This window comes from Aspergillus mulundensis (assembly GCF_003369625.1).
Source record: "Aspergillus mulundensis strain DSM 5745 chromosome Unknown scaffold_3, whole genome shotgun sequence".
Taxonomy (NCBI): domain Eukaryota; kingdom Fungi; phylum Ascomycota; class Eurotiomycetes; order Eurotiales; family Aspergillaceae; genus Aspergillus; species Aspergillus mulundensis.
Window position 1 is genome coordinate 768,041 of NW_020797891.1, and position 19,824 is coordinate 787,864.

The window sequence follows — 19,824 nt, forward strand, 5'->3', positions numbered from 1 at the left end:
TCCCGACGACAATGACGAGTTTGTGTCGCAAGAATTAATATTTATTGATGCTCTTCCTCCTATTTTTTGGAACCCATCAGCTTGATCTATTCTCTCCGATCCTCAAAGTTGACCAGGGCCTTTTAAATTCTTGACCGTTCCCCTATCCCGTTGCGTATCAGTTTATACTTCTCGTATCACCCAAGGAAGCAACCTCTCCATTGCACCTTCTCTTTCTTGTCCCTTTCACATAGCGAGAGCGCAAAAGATCTTCAACAACTCCTACAACGGCATAAATCTTCGCAATGCCTTCCTCCGCCCCTGTTCTGAGGCCCAAGAAGGCGCAGCCGGTAACTGCTTCTAAAGAGCAGGAACCAATAAGCTACGACATCAATATCCCATACGTGGACGTCACAAAGGAGAACCACCTGCGGACGAGGTATCCCGAATATCTTCCGACATGGGACAAGCTTTGGTTCGATCCTCTTCCCCATTTCGATTACGAGGATCCTGCGCTGCGAGTCAAGGACAAATCCAAGCCCAGCCTCTTGACTCCGAACGTCAAAGTTACGGACATTCAGCCCCGAATTGGCAGCATTCTCGAAGGTGTGCAACTGAGCCAACTTTCCGCAGCCGCTAAGGATGAACTTGCGCTTCTTGTCTCGGAGCGCAAGGTTGTCGCTTTCCCCAATCAAGATCTGATTGATGCCGGCCCCGCCGCACAAGCGGCATTCATGAGCCACTTTGGCAAGCCAAACTATCAGCCCGTATCCGGCACTGTGCGCGGTTACCCAGGTTTCCATATCATCCACCGCGATGGAAACCGCGAGGAAATATCTCGCTTTTTGGAACAGCGCACAACCACCACTCTCTGGCATCAGGATGTGAGCTATGAGATCCAGCCGCCCGGTTATGTCATGTTGGGTCTTCTAGAAGGCCCTGACGTTGGAGGCGATACTGTTTTTGCCGCGACCGATCTGGCCTATAAGTGAGTCCACCTATAGAGTTTTGGACAAACGTTAGACAAAAGTACCGTACATACAGAGCTAACACTGGAGAACAGGCGCCTATCTGCCACCCTTTGCTCATGGCTCGACACTTTACGCGCAGTCCACTCCTCTACGAAGATGATCAACCACGCCCGTCTTACTGGTAGCTTGGTGCGTAAAGACGCCGTCGATACCGTTCACCCGCTGGTGCGCATTCATCCTGTGACTGGAGAAAAGTGTCTATGGTTCAACGGGGAATTCATCACCAAGATCCCGGGTCTCAAAGAGCCCGAGCAGCGCTGGTTACTCGATTTTCTCATGCAGCATATCGTATCCGGGCACGACTTCCAAGCTAGAGTACGATGGCAGCCCAAGACCATTGTCATATTCGACAACAGAAGCACCATCCGTAAGTAATTTCGATTTACCCTTCTGCCATGCATTAGCCTCAAACGCGGTGGAACTGGCAAACTAACTAAATCCTTCACCCCTCCAGATTCAGCCATCGTCGACTATATCGACGATGATTACGGTGCCAAACTCCGCCATATCTTCCGCTTGTGTGCGCTGGGCGAAAAGCCGATCCCCGTTTACGACCAATTCGAATGAGCAACCAGCAGCTTCGTGATTTCTCTAATTTCGCACTGCTGCCGACTCCTTTACGGAATCTTCCCAGTTTTTCGCTCCCGGGAAAATAATACTTTGACGTCAACCCATCATCTATCGATATTAATTTGCGCGCCCACGGTCAAATTGCTTAGCTCGCTCGCATGCATGCCGCTGGCCCCGCATGTGCCAATCGCCATTTCTTTGTTCCATCTGCAGCATTCTTCTTATCTCGTTTTCGCTTTTCGCTGATACCTCGGTCCGATTTTTGATAGACGGTTTTGATGCACTCTAAATTTATTTGTCATTTGTTTATTGTTATCGTTCCTGGGCGACTTCAACTTTTGTTTGCTTTTCGTTGGTTCTAGACATGCCTTTTGCAGCTTCGCTTCGCTTTCTCTTCCCCCTTGGGCATGTATCTCCTTTTCGGTTTCCCTCCACTACAGCCGAACGCTCGATCTTTGTGTGATGCCCCTGTCCACGCCTATGCGCCAACCCTATAGACTGCCTTGCTTTGATTATCTCGTGGCTGCTTGGTCTTGTTTTTCCATACAGTCGTCTGCTCAAAACTGCTTCGCTTGGATTGTTCGGGGCTTTTTTTTACCGGTACTTTGTAGTAACGGTCTTAATGAACATAGAGATGATTTCATGAACATTGTGTCTCTTTCCATCGCTGCATTGTCTGCTTTACCCTGGGCTCGTTCATTATCATTGTCGGTAGAGACCATTAGACTATGGGCTACATCACCGAGTCCCCGGTGCTGCATCCTAAGCCTACGGTGTGGCTAAACCCGCTGGGAGATGCCTGCGCGCAGAAAGAACAGCGACTCTAGAATTGGTAAAGGACAGAAGAATTAAAACCCTCGACATACCTTCCCAGATGAATAACACCCTCGCATTTCAAGAACGAGTACTCCGTATACGAAGAGATTGAAATGCATATGCACAATGATTACACCCGAGCCAAAACAGCAAAAGAACACGATAAAAAAGAACTAGAAGATCGGAGGAAAAGAGAAAGAACAAATAACCTTTAAATACGTAACGTAGCTACTCTATAACCTAACCTAAGTGTCCCAACGCAGCTCAACAACCTCATCGCAAAATATTCTGGATCCGCGCGCGCAACTCATGCGCCACCGCCATCTGATCCGCACTAATCCCGCCCTGCATAAGCAGTGTAAGCATCTCCTCCACGCGGTCGGCAATAACGTCGCTGCCGAAGACCACACCACCCAGACGCACGGTATCATGGAACCAATGCTCGATGGTGTAAAGAAGGTCGCGCGCAATGACCTTGCGGTTGCTGCCGTGGAAGGGGGCTTCGTCGGTGTAGTACATTGATTCGAGGACCGTGTATATTGTTTCATGGGCGACGCCGAGGTCGAAGAAGGTGTCGATAACCCAGGTGGCGGGGCCGACGTTGCGCTGGTGTTCGAGGGCGTAGCGCTCGAGCATGGGGAGGAGGATGGGGATTGGGAAGACGGCGTCGGACATGCGCAGGCGCGCGCCTAGGGAGCGGAGCTTGTCGATCACGGCTTCGTAGGGGAGGGGGCCGGAGGAGCCGAGGGCGACGGTGTCGTCGTGGAGGGTCTGCAGGAGGTGTTGCCATGTGGCGCGGACGTCGGCGGGGTTGCGGTAGTCGGCTATGTGGAAGATTTGCAGGCAAATGTCGTAGTAGCTGGCGGGGTCGGCGTATTGGTTGAATATCTGGATAAGGTTGTTAGTCACGATTTCGAGCGTGGGATGCCTTCGGGGATTTGGGTTTGGCGGCGTGGGGGTAAATGCATAGGGCTACATACGGTAGAGACCTCCATGATCGGGCCGTCAACTTCCTCCAGAGCCTTGGCTTTGGCCTCGGGCTGTATCCGTGCGTCGTCCTTTAGGTGCTGTAGAAGATCATCTTGGACGTTTGCGAGGTCGATGAGGTTGGAGACTTGTTGCAGTAGACGCTGTCGGGCTTGTCGGCCCACGTCTTGTGTAAAGGTTGATGCGTTGGCCCGTGCTTGGCCGAGGTACTCAATTCTCCGGCTGAGAGGGAGGATGAAAGAACTTTGGGCGAGCTCTAATTGGACCTGCGCGGCCTCAAAGAAGCGCTCGGATTGGGTGTAATACCGCCATAAAAGGTCCGCGTGCGAAATGTCATCTGTTGATTTTCGCTTGAGGTACTCAACGACGAATTTAGACTCAGATCGCAGTAGCCGATCGCTCCACCCCTGCTCCAGGTACCAGTCATATAAGCACGTCAAAAATACTTGATCTTCTGATGCGGCGATCATGGAGTAAGCATCATTCTTGCGTTTGGCGATCGGTGTTAGCTGTCCGTCAACAACGCCAGGATCCTGGGCAGCAAGCTTGTCGACCGCCAGAACAACTTTGAAGACCAGCTCGTAGCATTGTTTCCGGAACAGGTAGTAGTCTTTCCGAGGATCCTAGACAGTTGCCTGTTAACACTGGAAAGGGCAAGGTAATGAGGTCATCTTACCGGTGACGGTTGGCCGTCCATCATCCATGCCTGTCCCATATTTGCCTTGTCTGATCGGCCAGCGACATTCAAAGCAAGTTGAATAGCACCACCAAAGAATTGGTTCGATATGTAACTTTCTACTGCGGGCTCTAAATAGTCCATGGGCAGATTTTCTGACACTTTCTGGAAGAGCTGTAGACTCTCGTTTAACAGGTTGCGGCCCAGTTCTGAGTTGCCGCCGGCTTCGGTAGCACGTTTGAGAAGTTCCTGCGCCTTGAAGATTACGACGTCTTCGGCGCTGCAGAAGCTGCCACATCGCCGGCGTAGGGCATCCGCTACCGTCTCGACGTTGGCTCCCTTTGCGATGTTTCTGTTAACAATTCCCTTCACCAGTTCCTTTGCGATATCGTGGCCCTTGGTAGTGCTGAAAAGTTCCTCGTATGTTAGTTTGAGGAATTTCTGTTTGGACTCCTCGGGTAATAATGCGACGATCTCTTCGACCTTCTCATCGAACAAAACTGTCACGAACGAGATACCTTCAATAGTGCGAGATACCAGCTGCACAAGCGAGTGAAGTGCACGATGCTCTGCCTGGAGCTCAAGTTCTTCCTGCTTTGTGGACACCCGCGCAAGTGCTTCGGGGCCGCTCAGTCCTTCAATGAAGCTCTTGTTTGTTTTAAAGAACTCCTGTAAAGCAGACAGATCGTGTTGGACGGCCTGCAGTTTAGCTGGTGGGAAAGAGGATGAGATTGTTTGCGCAGCGCCGGGCGCGCCGCCAGTTGTCGCTATTTCCTTCTTCCATACCGACCGTAGTATTCGTGATACATAGAGAGCGATTCCCGTGTGTCGGGGTGACGGGACGACTGTGTCAATGGCGGGAGTTGAATTATCAGCGACAGCATTCTCATTCAGCGTTGGTCGGCCGCCATATTCGACGAAAACTTTACGGGCAAACTCAAGCACGTCGGGGTCATTGATCTTTGATAACCGAGAGTCTGTAGAAACCTCCACACCCTGTCCACAGGCTACTGCGAGGGCAGTGGCAAGGGTCTCGCCGCGTCCGTAAGTGCGAATGAAGTTTTTGATTTCGCCCTCAAGACCTTCCTCACCCCCACTGCCTCCGTTACGCACCAAAGCAGCAAAAATGTCAACGAGACGCCGCCTTCGAAACACGTGAATGCCCGTGTTCGTCAGGATCGCAATCTCCGCGGATGGGTTCTCAAATTGAACGGCGAGTTCGTTACCAAAGCCACTAGGGGTTGTCGAAGCTGGCGTTGTTGGTGAGCTCATTCCGAGGTCCTCCATTCTACTGCCCAACGATAGCCATATACCGGTTTCTGCCGCTTTGCCTGGGAGAACGTTCTCTTGAGACCGAGCAACGCGCCCTGAGTCCGGAGCCGAGATAAATAACGTATCTGATTTCTGTGTGCTGTCCTGGCACGTGAAGCAGAAGAAGTAACCCGGAGGGTAGCGTGCTGAGGTAGTAGTGGGAGAGAGGGTATAAATTGGAACCCTGGTGGCTGCCAGCGAGGGTTGGTAACGGTTCTGGCCTTGATACACAGGGGCAGGGTTGTCAAAAGGAGGCGTCTTGACATAATGGGCTTGCATGCTCGTTGGAGCATTGGCGCCGTTCGGAGCAGGGGACCAGCTGTACGAACCGGTGGCGCTCAGGTAGATGCGGTAACCAGTGGCGGTGGTAGCCATCAAATGGTATCTTGACGCTTCAGCGGCCGAGATGGGACTGATTGAAACAATCTTCACTTTTGAGTTCAGCGCTTCGTTCGAGGCGATAATGTGACCAATATTGGCGTAGATATCGAGCGCTGGTTTCGTGATGGCGAGAACAACTGATCCGTCTGGCCTCAAGTGGAATACTCTAATGGTAGAATCCGAAGACAATGTATATAGCAGCCGTCTGGAATCATCCATCTCCATTTGCACAATTTGCTCCGGTGCCCTTAGCGCGAAGTTCTTTAGAGACGGCGCTAATTGTGAGATGCGAGACCTTGTGTGGTTGATCTTGGAACACCGACCCTGGAACCATTTCTCCTCTTGTTGATATGTAAGCTCATATACGTCGTTGTCGGAAGACCCTGCAAAGAAGATGCGGCCCGTCACGTCCGACGAAGCGATGATGTGAATGTCTAATCCGCGGATAGATGTAGACATTCCCGTCTGATACAGCGTCACCTGTTTGCCACCTGCAGGCGTCGGTTCACACTTCATTCCCAGCAGAATAATCTCTGCAGTTGTTGCTAATACGAGCAAATGGGTAACGCTAGGTAGGAACACTCCGGCACGCGGTTTGACCAATTTGACCGTGTTAATGCTGTTCGGTTGGTCCTCGAATCCTACCAGTTGCGGATTCGTGCGCGTATAATCCCAGAGGTACAATGCGTTATCTATGGCAACCCACGCGTGGTTCAGCTCCGCCAACAGTCCCATGCTGGTAGAGACCTGTGCTAGGTTATACTGGTCGAAGATCTGGTCGGGGATGCTGTACATCTTGACTTTCTGAAAAGGCGCCCATGTTGATGACTCGGGGATGTCATAATCGGATGAAAAGCCCTCTGTAGTCGACTCATCAGTTTGGATTGTAGAAAATGTCCAGTCGCGTCCACTTACGAGATAAATAGCTATCGAGGTCGGGGTACCGCGCCTCCTGTGTGAGTGTGTCATTGACCGTCCGCGCCGCACGTTCTTCTGTGTTCAAATCCTGGGGTGCTGGTTTTATTGACGGGGGAAACCTGGGCAGTACAGGCGGGCCACCCGGGCTTGATCGTTGCGCTCTCTGTTGGGCCGATGATGTGGTTCGCGGTGGGTACAGCGCATTGTCGGGCGCCGGCGTCTCGAAAGCGCCAGGAAGAGGCTTCAGAGGCGTCAGGGGCGGAAGTTGAGGGTACGACATGGTGCATCAAAGCCGTCCGAGTGATCGCGCTCCCCGGCGTCGAAGAGATCCGTTCAGCGCAAGGGCCGGGGAAGTGAAGCTGTCTCGAGAGGAGGAAGGCCGATGAGGGAAGGCAAGAATGGGAGGAAGAAAAACACGAATCAACGAGAAGTGATGGCCCACAGCTGGTGTTTTGTCGTTGAAGTCGAGACAGCCAGCTCTGGAGAAACAATGATCAAGCGGCTTCATAATAAGAGCGAAGAACAAAATTGCGCACGGGCCCGATTTAGCTTCTCTCCGCCTTTTGCTGGACCTCCGCTACTCGCCGATTCTGCCTCATAAACACAGTCGAAACAAGCTTCTACATAATCAGACTGTGTTTCAATTACGCTGTCATTCCACTTTTGGCATCATACAGATAGCAATGCTCAGAGTTCTGCGACAAACAACCCGCCTGGGCCTCTCCCAAGCGCGATGGAACTCGACAGCGAGCCCATCTCTGCCACCATTGCTGGCTACCTTGAAGACTGACCTCAAGACTGCTATGCGCGCAAAAGATACTGATCGGTAAGTTCTGTCACCGTCATGTCGATGCGATCAATGTTTCTACAAGGCTTATACTGATCAACTTCCACTGCCAGCTTGAATGTCATTCGAGCTCTGATTTCCGAAACCAACAACTCACAAAAGACCTCCTCCCCCATTCAAACAGACCTGCAGCTTCTAGCCCTGATCCGAAAGCGCGCTGCCGCCTCCAAAGACTCGGCCCAGCAATTCGCGGAGGCCGACCGACCGGATCTCAAGGAGAAGGAGGAGAAGGCCCAGACGATCCTTGAGGAATACGGAAGCCAAGTGCAGACAATGGGTGTCGATGAGATCAAGGAGATTGTGTCAGAGCAGGTCTCGAAGATGAAGGCGGCTGGCGCGAAGGTTGAGATTGGTATTGTCCTCAAGTCTCTTTTTGCGCCTCAGGGTCCCTTGGACGGCAAGCCTGCGGAACGATCTGAGGTTGCGAAGATCACGAAGGAGATTGTGTCTTCTGCTTGATTGACTGCTTCATGGGACGAAAGCATTTGTATATTAACCTTGTACCATTATATGATCCACGGAAATCTCTGGTTACGATCTGATTCAATTTGCTCCTGCGGCAGCACCAAGCTCTACTGTCGACGACTGACAGTGCGATACAGCTAGGCCTTGATATGATGCCGGAATCCTATACAGCAGGATGGAGCTCGTCTAGTCTACGATTGACAAAAACGCTATCACGTCAAAACAAAATATCTTGATTCATTGCGTTGACGCTAGGAGAAGAACAGCGCAACGCCGCCCATTGCGCTCATGACGACACCCATCCACAGCCAACGGTCAGGATCCACGAGACTATCCTTGCTAACGAGTGTCGTCAAGTCGAAAGGCCCGGTCGCTTCAACGTCAATGTGACGCTTCGCTCTTTTAGACCTTATCGACTCCAAAGGTTCGGCGGGCAGCATCTCCGGTGGTTTATACGCAAGGTACATCGGAATCATAGGCGACCCATCGAACGAGTACAGGTCAAGGCGCATACTATCATAGTATGGGTCAATCCCGACAGTGAAAGACTGGCGTGGTTAGCGTGACCTCTTAGCCATGTCGGGTTTCAACGTACGTTGTACTCTTCTGTTTGGTTGTATCTGGAGTATAACCCTTTCGCGGACGAACACGGATCTGATACGAGCTGACGACCGTCCATCGGAAACGGCTTCAGGTGTAAAGAGCCACCACTGCCAACGGTGTATGTACCGTGCTGCCACTGCATGATACCCTTGGGGCATGACGGATCTTGAGCTGCATTGACACGGTCATTAAAGTGCAATCGCCACAATCCGCCAGATATACTAACGGTTGGAAACAGCTCGGTAGAAAGCTTCTTCGAAGTATCCGTCTGATGTGAAAGAGAAGGAGACTCCCGTAAGCTTCGGTTCGATGAGTTCATCCAAGATTGGGTCGTAGAACCCCTGCGGCAGCCATCAGCGCTCATGTCCGATAGTAGAGAAATCAACTCAAAACATACAGGCCCTGTAAAGACCTGGCGAGACTTGGTGGTCCAGGTCCCTACTAGATCGGCGGCATTGCGGGCACTAGCAAGGCTCGCCAGAAGGCTAGCAACGAAGTATATCGCAAGCATTGTTGCTACGTGAAACTGTGAAGAGGTGAGCGGACAAGACGAGGATCACGAAGCTGAGAGGATTCTCTCATCTCGATCAAGGGCGCAATCCATAGTGCCTAGCCATTCCAAGGGAGCTCGACTGGCCTGCCGATCCAACCATGTAACCAAAACAATGATGAATGCTGCCAAGCCCCCAGTGACCGAGCTGTTAGCTTCGGCGATGAGTCGACATCATACTCTACCATGAACCACATTGAATCTAGTCCAATATACACATATCGACTGAAACCCCAGACCTTGGGCAAAGGTCGAAATATTACTCATGGCGGGAGTACAAGCAGCAAAAAAGGAGCTTCGCAAAAGAATGCGGGATGTCCTACAGAGAATTCCCGCTGACTCTATCGTCACTCAATGTCTGGCCCGCCATTCTTCTGTGGGCGCAACTTCAACTGACCATCTACAGCTCGAACCGTTGCAAACAGGCTGTTCTCTCTACCAGAGTACCAGAAGGCCGAGAGAATAGGCGTGTACCTGTCAATGCCGTCAGGTGAGCTATCAACTACAGCGATAGTGGAAGACGCCTTGAAGAACAATAAGCAAGTCTTTGTGCCATACATCCATAGCATTGAGACCACGACGACGCAGCAAAAGACGTCAGTAATGGATATGCTCGCGTTGGACTCAATGGAGGAGTTCATGTCTCTGGAGCCTGACAAATGGGGCATCCCGTCGCTCACGAAGGCACAAGCTCAAAGCAAGAAGAACTGCTTTGGCGGAACTGGCCTGTACCAGGCACTAGCTAAGGATACTACGGCTGGGTCGTCTGGGCTAGACCTGATCGTAATGCCAGGAATGGCTTTTGATACCGGTTTCAGAAGACTGGGTCATGGAAAAGGATACTATGACAGCTTCTTGACGAGATACTTGAGATGGGAAGCTGAAATGGGATTAAGCACGCGAAGCATGCCCTTACTCGGTGAGCCGCAACCCTATATCGGATGTAGGAGAGCAATGAATTTCCTGACTATATCACAGTCGCCGCCTCTCTCAAGGAGCAAACGCTTTCCCCACCCGAAGAAGTTCCCGTTACCAACCATGACTGGCTTGTAGATGTCGTGATAGTTGGTGATGACCGGTGTCTCGTGCGCCAGCAGTAATCGAATCCCCAAAACAGTTCCGTCCGCAGATTTGTCTATTCCATCCGTTTCCTCCAGCGGTACAGCGTAGATAGCTGTTATTAAGATGTTCGTAGAGCGGGAAAATCGAGAGCTTCGTAGATTTTTAATGAGGACTCAGATTGTAGATAAGGTGCGATTCGCGATCACTGGACAGCTTGGATGAGGGAGACATTGTCACCCTTGAGCAGTATTTGACCTATATTTAACACACATATCAGCATCACCAGAAATGTAGCAGTAAGGAATCGGTCCATACCCAATGGCCGCCTCTTCTCCTCCTCGCTTTTTGTGGCCAGCTTAACCTCCACGGCGTCGTCGACGACCAGGTTCATGAATTCATCGAACCCCTAGCCATACAGTCAGCGAATGGCGTCTCATGCGCAACGAGAACTTCTTACTCTGATCTTTCCCTCGATTCGGAATGCGAGCTGCTCATATAGCCAGATAGAGACTGTTGAACGTTGCTGAAGGAGTTTGAAGATGAAGTGAATCGGCGCAAGCAGTGTCTTGCGAGCGGCTCCGCCTCCTCTGCCGGTCATGATGGCTATTAATTCGCGAGAGTATATAAACTATAATATCGGAACAAGTCTCAATGATCAGACTGCTGTGACGAAATAACGTGGTTGAATGCGCTTGTGGGTGTTAAGGGCAGGTAAAAAGATGGTCTGAAGCTCGCCGCGGGTTCTCCAGGCAGTTCGGCGCCATTGATTGTTGCGGCTCACCAACTTTTCCTTGGGAGCGGATCATCAGTCACCATCCCACTTCCACCTATTGACCACTGTTTGACGTCCAGTCAGCGCACCTCCGCGGCCTTTCACAGTCCAAATAACTGGCTTCTTATTTTCTTTCTGTTCTTTTAATGATTCATGACTGAAACCCGCTGGTGTTGAGCCGCCCGGCCTAGTTGACCCCTCTTTCCCACTCCCACGGAGTACACCCACATCAAACCATCTACACATCTTCGACGATGGCCAGCAAAGCAGACGCCGCCGGACAGGCCTTTGGCCCCGTCCTAGCAGCGGTCGCTACGATGCAAGGCAATGTCCCGCGCTCAGAGAAAGCTCACGCCCATGAGTTCCTTGAGAAATTTCAGAAATCCGTTCGTTCGCCCCTAGCCCCTCACCGGTCCCCACGGCAGACTACCGCGTGTCTACGAAGAGTTTATACTGATGGGCTGGCTTTACTACCTAGGTCGAAGCATGGACTATCACCCATGAGATGTTACAGTCACCAGATGTCCCGGTAGAGGCCAAGCTGTTCGCCGCGACGACGTTGAAGGGAAAGGTGAAGCAGTAGCGGAACCCGTGGAGTCATACCGATATACTGACTGTATCAGATTATGTTCGATCTCGATCAATTGCCTGCGGAGTCAGTAGTCGCTTTGAGGGATTCAGTGCTTAATCTCCTGGTAGCTTTCGGTTCGGGGCCCCGACCGATCCAAACACAGCTTTGCGTCTGTCTAGCCAGCCTTGCGATCCAGATGATCGAGTGGAAGGACGTCTTGGTTACTGTTGGCTCTTCACTCGGAAGCAGCGCCGGCGACTGCGTGCTGGAGTTTCTCAGGATCCTCCCGGAAGAAGTGACGGAGGGGCGCAAAATCAATCTATCTGTATGTTCGGCAAACTCAGCATTCCATGATTCACCATCGAACGGCGACGACTTTCTGCGCGGCCATAGTTCAGGATCTAATACATTCGCCTTAGGAAGATGAACTCACACTGAGGACCAAAGAACTGCTGGAGGACAATGCTGAGCAAGTCATGCATCTCCTGATTCAATACGCTCAATCTTCCCGTCCGTCTCCTTCCTGGCTTGCTGCGCACGTCATGCTAACAGCCTGCATTTAGCCGCCGCTTCTACGAACCCCCGTCTTCTCGATTGTATAACATCCTGGATGCGCGAGATTCCCGCCGCGAAGATCGTGGAATCGCCTTTGATGGACGTCATTGTGAAAGCTCTGGATGACGACGCATCGTTTGACGCCGCTGTCGATAGCATGTGCACTCTGTACCGAGACACCCGCGAAGTGGATGATTCCCTACCTCTCATTCAGGCCTTGTTCCCACGCGTTATGTCACTTCGCCCTAAGATCGCCGAGTTCGCCGAAGCGGAAGATACGGAAGCGTTCCGGGGCATCACGAGGTTATTTGCCGAAGCGGGTGAAGCATGGGTGGTCCTGATGGCGCGTATGCCTGCGCAGTTCCGCGAGCTTGTGGAAGCGGTGCTGGAGTGTTGTGCGCGAGATTGGGAGCGCGATGTCGTTTCCATCACGTTCGTCTTCTGGTACGAGCTGAAACAATACGTCACGTTGGAACGATATGCCGAGTCGCGGGCCGTCTACAGCGACATCTTCTCAAAATTGGTGGATATCATGATCAAACATCTCGAGTACCCGCGCCCGGAGGACGGAGAATCCGATCTATTCGGAGGTGACCGAGAGCAGGAAGAAAAGTTCCGACAGTTCCGGCACTCGATGGGGGATGTCCTCAAAGACTGCTGTGTTGTTATAGGCGTTGCAGAGTGTCTGTCCAAAGCGTACCAGGTCATTCAGCACTGGATTTCTCAGTACGCCTCCCAGTCGACGGACGAGCACGTCCCGAACTGGCAAGAACTCGAGGCACCGCTTTTCAGTTTGAGAGCGATGGGCCGCATGGTCGATCCGGAAGAAAGCGCGGTCTTGCCGCAGGTCATTCCTCTGATAGTTCAGATTCCGAACCAAGAGAAGGTCCGGTTCCAGGCTATCATGGCGCTTGCACGCTACACCGAATGGACAGCGCAGCACCCAGAGACACTTGAGGCACAGCTCAACTATGTCATTTCTGGCTTCCAACACAGTTCCGTGGAGGTCGTTCAGGCTTCTGCCTTGGCTTTTAAGTTCCTGGGAACGGATTGCCAGAAACTCCTCGGAGGACACATCGCACAGCTGCATTCATTCTATGAGTCTGTCATTGACAAACTGAAGCCAAGCAGTCAGGAGGAAGTGACAGAGGGTGTAGCGGCTGTTGTGGCCGTGCAGCCGCTAGAGAAAATCTACGAGACCATGAAGATGTTCTGTGATCCTATCATGGCGCGCATCATGAACCTTGCAAATAATGCCAAGGATGAACAGGGCCAGCGCGCTGTTGCTGGTAAGTATTCCTGCAGTTTGCAGATGCCTCGTGCTAACTTGAAACAGATCACTTGCAGTTGATTACCATATTCATCCTAGTAGTCAACCCGTATGTGGCCTCAGACCAAGAAAACCCGGCAGTGAAGTACTGTGGCGAGGTTTTACCCATCACGACCACACTCGTCATGAATTTCACAAACTCAACGCCTATCCTGGAGCGGGTATGTCGCTGCTGGAGAAACATGATCATCAGCTACAGAACTGCCATGAGCCCCCTGCTGCCAACGCTCGCCCAGAGTCTCGCCAGTGGATTCGAGGTTTCTCGTGAAGGATGTTTCCTATGGGCCACCGATGCCGTGGTGCGAGAGTTCTCCGAGGGAGCAGAGTATGTTGACCCCGCAACGAGTCGAGCGGTATTCCAGTTCTACGAACAACAAGCGACAGCTTTCCTACGCACTCTAAACGACCTGCCCCCAGAGAACCTCCCCGATGGTATGTTCTACCCTGTTATACCAATTTTTTGCCTTGCAGCATCTAACACACAAGCAGTAATTGAGGATTTCTTCCGCCTTTCTTCCGATGCCGTCCGATTCTATCCTAAGGAGTGCATCAGCTCGTCACTTGCAGTGCCGATTTTCTCGGCTGCACTCAGCTCCCTTACCCTACAGCAAATTGACCCGCTTATGGCGACCCTGCATTACTACCACGACCTCTTCAGTTTTGCGTTTGACAAGCCAGCCGTGTCTAGTTTTACCGCGCCAGATGGAAAGACTTACTCCAACCCACCAGAGGTCCAGGAAGCTGTGAAACAGCTGATCGCATCCCAAGGACCAGTCCTAGTTCAGCGCATCCTCACCGGGATGATGTTCACCTTCCCCGGAGAGTGCTTCCCTGACGCCTCAAGTCTCATGATGTCCATGTTCGAATTAATGCCTCCAGAAGCAGGTAGCTGGGTGCAGTCGACTCTGCAGATGCTCCCCCCGGGTACGATGAAGGCGGGAGAAGCGGAACGGTTGCTCAAGGGAATTTCTGACAAGGTTCAGTCGGGAGAGACACGAAAGATCCGCGCTCTCCTCCAAGGTAAGCAAACATCAGCCTTTGTTCACTTCGTATCATTGGCTAACAGCACGCTAGACTTTACCAACTCCTACCGCCGTCGGAATGTGGCCCCGAGAGAAGGTCTAGGGCGGCTGGAAGCCACGCGGTTCCGGTTCAGCGGGTAGATTTCTTCTTTCTCTCTGTCTTCATATTATTCCAATTTATTTTCATTTCTTTTGGGAAGAAAGGGAGGAGGATGGAATGGAACAGATCCAGAACGAAACTGGGCGGCATCCATCCATCCATCCATCATACATACATACATAGGGCGAAAAACGAGACAAAACAACCCGCCTTGCCACGTGCTGAGTCTCGACGCTCAGCTTCTGGCGGCACCCACCGTCCTCCGATATCTACCTACTTACCATTTACTATACCTACCTAAGGTAAATCACGCACCTGGGCATGGCGTCATGGGACTCTGTCGGGAAAAAAAGAGCAGGGATGCCTTGAACGACCTCAGCCCTCAGAAACAAATGTAACTACCATTCACCAATCATGTATTTCTTCTGCCATGAGGCGCTCGTTTCAGAGCAGCCACGCACGCACGGTCCACGATGGGCCGATGGGATTGTGAGAACGCCACCTCCATCCAGGCTCAGCCATGTAATTGTAGTCTAGCTACCGTAAAATCTCTAGTGCAGGAAATTAGACCGGTCTCTGTCTGGATATCTGGAAATCTCGGTTCTCGACCGTCCCCGCGTTCCAGTCCCTTCGCTAACCCCCTTCCTCTCTTTCCTCTGCCTAGTTGATTCCCGGTACGGGAATCTGCGCGGCCTGGGCGCGTGGATGTATGTTCCATGGAGGGCCGGGGCTAGGGTCGGCATTCGGCATTTGGAGCTGCAAGCCTGCAGCAACTGGGCATATGCCATATCTCAAACCTTCGTGCTTTCCCACGTGTTAGTAACGTTACACTCGTGTTGGACTAATGTAGGTTAGGGATGGACAAAATGGCTGACGGTAATTACGGAAAGTTGAAATTTAAGGATTTTTTTGGTAAGGAATAATTCCTAACAAAAAAATAAAATCACGTGACTTACCGCCTTTTAATTAGGTTAGTATTATAGTAAAATTATTAAGCAAAAAACTACTAGTAAAGTAATAATTCTAATTTTATATATAAAATTAACTTTTTTTTAAAAAACATAAATGCAGGTAAGTTTAGACCTTTATAATATTACTTTTATTAACTAATAAAAAGTTTTTATTTAAAATATTATTATAAATATTATTATAGCTATTTTTTTTTATATATATCCTTAAACTACCTACTTGCTAGTTACTAAACTACCTATAAATTAGCCCCTAAACTTAATTAATATAAGATTATTTATATAGCTAAAGAAATAATAACTAGTTAATAAGCTTATAAACTTATTTACTAAGTGTTTAAGCTAGCTTTATAATATTTTTTTTATTTATGTTAATTAAAAAGTTACTAAGCTAAAAAAAACTTTTTTTTAACTTTTAATTTTTAATAAATATTATTTTATTAAATTTTTTTAGTATAAGGGCTTATAAAACACTAGAAATTTTATTAATAAAGTAGGTATTTTATTAAATAAAGGTAAGCTTTTTAACTTGCTTTATCCCTAACTAGTTATAAAGTTTAGTATATTATAGCTTTATTATAAAAAATAATCTTTTAATTATTATTAAATTAGTAGTTATATAATAAAGGTAAAGGGCTAAATTAATAAGTTTTAAAATAAGGTATTTTTATTTAAGCGCTTAAGTTAGTTTCTTTTTTTATAAAATTTATATAGTAAAAAAAACTTGCCTACTTATTCCACTAATTAAAAGGCTATAAAAGTAGTTTCTTTTTTTAAATTACTTTATTATAAAAGCAGTCTTACTAATTTTAAAATAAAAAAAAGCTATTTAAACCTTCCTAGCCGCTATACTTAACTAATAACTTATTAATTTTTTTTATTTATTTTTAATTTACCAGCAAAACCTGCTTATAAGTATTAAGTAAATAAAAATAATAAAAAAGCTAGTAAAGTATTATTATTTATTAATTTATTTAAAAAAGTTATTTAGTATTAAAATACTAAACTAAATTAGTACTAAAAGGGGGCTTTATTAATTTTTTTTAAGGTTTTTTTAAAGCTTTAACTAGTAGTTAGTTACCTAGGTATTAATATTATTATTAGTATTATTATTATTAAGTAGGTAATTTTAAAGGCTTATTATTATAAGATTTAATTACTAGCCTTTAAAAATAGTGATTTTTAGATTTAATAGCTTAAGCAGTTAAATAAGGTTATTTAAATTATTTTAAAAAACTAGATTAATATAAATTAAAGTTATTTTAAAATTAGTTTTTTTTACTAGTTATGTTATAAACTTATAGGCCTAGTTTTTTATAGCTTTTTAAGTTTACTAAATAAAAATAAGTATATTATATTAAGATCCCTAGCAAGTAATAACTAAAGTAATTAAGGTTTTAGTATTTTTATACTTAATAACTTAAAAGGCGTGAAGTTTTTTTAATTACCTAGGCGCTTTAATAAAGTGTAATATAATTTTTAAGGCCTTATTAAAGGTAGCTTTAATAAAGGGGTAAAATTTAATAAAAAAATTTTTAATAACTAGCTAAAGGCTATATAAATTATAAAAAATATAAAAAATATATTTTATACCTAGCTTTATTATAAAATAATCCTATATAATTATTATAATATTATAGGTATTAAAAAATAAAAAATTAATATAAAAAAAGTTAATACTAGCCTTATTTTTAGTAAAATACTTTTTAATATAATTATATATTTAGTTAAAAACCTAATCTATATTTAAAGCTATATCCCCCGGTTTTTTAAGGTAGTAAAAAAGGAGTTTTTATAAGTATTAAAATATATAGTTATTATTTACTATTTATTAACTATAGTTATCTTATTAATAATAATATTAAAATAGCATGTTTTTAAAAGCTTTATAATTATAAGCTTTAAAATTTAAGTATAGTACTAGTTTAAAATTAGGCTAGTAATATTATAATAATTTAAAGCCTTTATATTAAAAAAAAAAAAGTTTTTAAAAATAAAAATTATTAAAAAAAAAAAAAGGCCGCGTGTTAGTAAAAATAGCTATTTTAATAAGTTAATAAGCTTCTTACTTAAGATTACTATTAAAAAAAAATTAATTAATTAAAAAAAAGGCCTAAAAATATTAATTTAATTAAGGCAAGGTAGTTAGTACACTTTTTTATAAGGTAGGTTTTTTATTAAGTAAAGTTTTTAGCGCGTGTCTAGGTGTAATATTTATATTTAATAATTATAATTTAAAAAAAGGTTTTTAAAACGCGTTAGAAAATCTAAAAAAAATTATAAAAATATAAAAATACCTTTTTAATAATAATAGTATATATAAAATTTTTTTTAATAAAGGATTTTATAACCTAACCATATTAGTAAAGTTTTTTAATTTTTTAATAAAGGTAATAAAGTTTTAATATTTAAAAATATATATCTTACTAAATATAAGGTATAAATTATAAATATAAGCCTTTAGTATTTTTTTTATATAAGTAATTAAAAATTCCTGTATTTAATTGTCAGGGCCAACGTTTTTCCGTTTGACGTCACCAGAGCCAATCCACTGTTAGTCCAAAGTTAGCACCTTAGGTAGCCTAAGCTTTGGCCTTAGGCCGCCAAGGCTTGGCATACCTTATTATTATATTAGGCTATATAACTTAACTAGGTTATTAATATTTAGGGTTTTAGCTATTAATTAAGCAAGGCTAGGGTAGGCCCTAAGTATAGGCTAGAGTAAAAACCCGTGCGTAAAGTATTTAAACTTATATTTACTTTTTAGTTAGGAATAGCTTAAGCATAGCTTAAAGGTTTATAAAATAGCCTTAAAGCCAGCCTTTATTAAAATTTTTAAGTAACTTTTTTAGTATTATTTAGCAGGGTTTAAAATACTTTATTTTTATTAATTAAATTTTTTTATTAATATTTTTATTATTAGTAAAGATTTTTAAAACTTATTAGTTTTATAGTTAAAATTGCTTTTACCTACTACTTTTTAAACTTTTTTAATAATAGTATTTTAAACTAGATTTTTAAAGGGTAAGCAAAGGTAGTTTACAAGCATTTTAGTTAAGGTTTTTAAAACTTAAACTTAAATAGCTAGAAAAGTGTCCCCTTTTTTATTTATACTTAAAAATTTTATTACTATTAAAAATAGTTAAAAAAAAAAACCTAACTTAAATAATTTAGTTTACTAGCTTAGTAAAGCACAGGGTAAAATATATTCTTTACCCTGCTATTTTATATTATTATTAAAGCCTATTAATTTAAAATTTATTATAACTAAAGCTATTTTAAAAAAAAAGTGGCTTAGGACTATAACTCCTGGCCTATTTATTTTTTAACCTTAATATAATTAATATCACGTGTTAAAATTAGGACATTTTTTTAAAAAATAAGGGGAAGTTACCCCTATAACCCGGAGCTAAAATAGTATTAAACTATTAATTTTTATATTAATTTTTTTATTAATCCCCGTGCTAATCTTCTTATTAATACTTTTAATAAGCCCTAAAAAAAATTAATTTTAGTAATTCTTTTAATTCTAGTTTAAAGTTAAGCTTAAATAACTTAAGTTATTATTTTAAAGCTACTTTGCCTTTAAAACCTAGTGCTAGTAAAGCTAGCTTTAAGGGGTTTAAAAGTTTTAAATATATATAAAAAAGGTACTAAAAGGCTATTAAGAATTATAAGCTTTATTATAAAAAAAAAAAGACTTTTTAAAAGCCTAAGATTAAGTTTAAAAAGGTTAAAAAGTTAAAAAAAAAAAATATAACAAAGCTTAAAATTTAATTTAAAAATTTAGAAAATTACTTTTATAATGCTCCTAAAAGGTTTTAAATAAATAATAAAAAAATTATATTTATTATTTAAAATGCTTTAAAAAACGCCTGTAATTATTAAAAAGGTTAAGTTAAACTTTAAAATAATAAGCAAACCTAAGCAAGTTTTAAAAAATTTATATATATATAAGTTAACCTAGTTATAAACCAGGGCCACCGCGCTACCCAGTATTTTTTAACTAAATAATAAAATACTTAAAATATTACTTTTTAAAAACTCTGCTTTATAAAATTAGGCCCGCACTTTAATAATCCAAAGTTTAGGGTATAAGTACTTACTAAAACTTATAATAAAAATATTTACTTACACTTAAAAAAGTTAAAAAAACCCCTAAAAACTATGCTTAAAGTAAATACGGCAGTAATTTATATAAAGTTTATTAATAAGTATAATAAGGCCTTAAAGGCCAAGAAGAAGAAAAAGTCTAAAGCTAGTTTTAACTTTAAAAATAAAAAAAATAAAAATAACTTAAAACAGAACTA

At 44.7% G+C, this 19,824-nt stretch overlaps 7 protein-coding genes across 7 annotated transcripts; 4 read left to right on the forward strand and 3 right to left on the reverse strand.

Annotated features, from left to right (window-relative positions):
- Nucleotides 1-284: 284 nt before the first annotated feature.
- Nucleotides 285-1,577, forward strand: DSM5745_04013 (TauD/TfdA dioxygenase family protein; the record flags this gene model as incomplete). Its single annotated transcript, XM_026746029.1, has 3 exons — nt 285-967; nt 1,043-1,377; nt 1,465-1,577. 3 exons carry the CDS (start codon nt 285-287, stop codon nt 1,575-1,577), a joined length of 1,131 nt encoding a protein of 376 aa, XP_026605025.1.
- A 1,092-nt stretch (nt 1,578-2,669) lies between these two features.
- On the reverse strand, nt 2,670-6,949 carry DSM5745_04014 (putative non-repetitive nucleoporin; the record flags this gene model as incomplete). Its single annotated transcript, XM_026746030.1, has 4 exons — nt 2,670-3,284; nt 3,377-4,006; nt 4,060-6,611; nt 6,667-6,949. The coding sequence occupies 4 exons, from the start codon at nt 6,947-6,949 to the stop codon at nt 2,670-2,672; spliced, it is 4,080 nt and encodes a 1,359-aa protein (XP_026605026.1).
- A 403-nt stretch (nt 6,950-7,352) lies between these two features.
- On the forward strand, nt 7,353-7,975 carry DSM5745_04015 (uncharacterized protein; the record flags this gene model as incomplete). The annotated part of the gene is made up of 2 exons (XM_026746031.1): nt 7,353-7,495; nt 7,570-7,975. The coding sequence occupies 2 exons, from the start codon at nt 7,353-7,355 to the stop codon at nt 7,973-7,975; spliced, it is 549 nt and encodes a 182-aa protein (XP_026605027.1).
- A 257-nt stretch (nt 7,976-8,232) lies between these two features.
- DSM5745_04016 (Protein rot1) lies at nt 8,233-9,095 on the reverse strand (the record flags this gene model as incomplete). The annotated part of the gene is made up of 4 exons (XM_026746032.1): nt 8,233-8,529; nt 8,577-8,755; nt 8,811-8,925; nt 8,982-9,095. The coding sequence occupies 4 exons, from the start codon at nt 9,093-9,095 to the stop codon at nt 8,233-8,235; spliced, it is 705 nt and encodes a 234-aa protein (XP_026605028.1).
- Nucleotides 9,096-9,488: 393 nt separating this feature from the next.
- DSM5745_04017 (5-formyltetrahydrofolate cyclo-ligase) lies at nt 9,489-10,234 on the forward strand (the record flags this gene model as incomplete). The annotated part of the gene is made up of 3 exons (XM_026746033.1): nt 9,489-9,510; nt 9,541-10,053; nt 10,113-10,234. 3 exons carry the CDS (start codon nt 9,489-9,491, stop codon nt 10,232-10,234), a joined length of 657 nt encoding a protein of 218 aa, XP_026605029.1.
- A 164-nt stretch (nt 10,235-10,398) lies between these two features.
- DSM5745_04018 (small nuclear ribonucleoprotein E) lies at nt 10,399-10,794 on the reverse strand (the record flags this gene model as incomplete). Its single annotated transcript, XM_026746034.1, has 3 exons — nt 10,399-10,451; nt 10,512-10,602; nt 10,654-10,794. The coding sequence occupies 3 exons, from the start codon at nt 10,792-10,794 to the stop codon at nt 10,399-10,401; spliced, it is 285 nt and encodes a 94-aa protein (XP_026605030.1).
- A 428-nt stretch (nt 10,795-11,222) lies between these two features.
- Nucleotides 11,223-14,587, forward strand: DSM5745_04019 (nuclear import receptor MTR10; the record flags this gene model as incomplete). Its single annotated transcript, XM_026746035.1, has 8 exons — nt 11,223-11,354; nt 11,447-11,539; nt 11,592-11,864; nt 11,959-12,049; nt 12,103-13,383; nt 13,431-13,856; nt 13,914-14,444; nt 14,499-14,587. The coding sequence occupies 8 exons, from the start codon at nt 11,223-11,225 to the stop codon at nt 14,585-14,587; spliced, it is 2,916 nt and encodes a 971-aa protein (XP_026605031.1).
- Between the last annotated feature and the right edge of the window lie 5,237 nt (nt 14,588-19,824).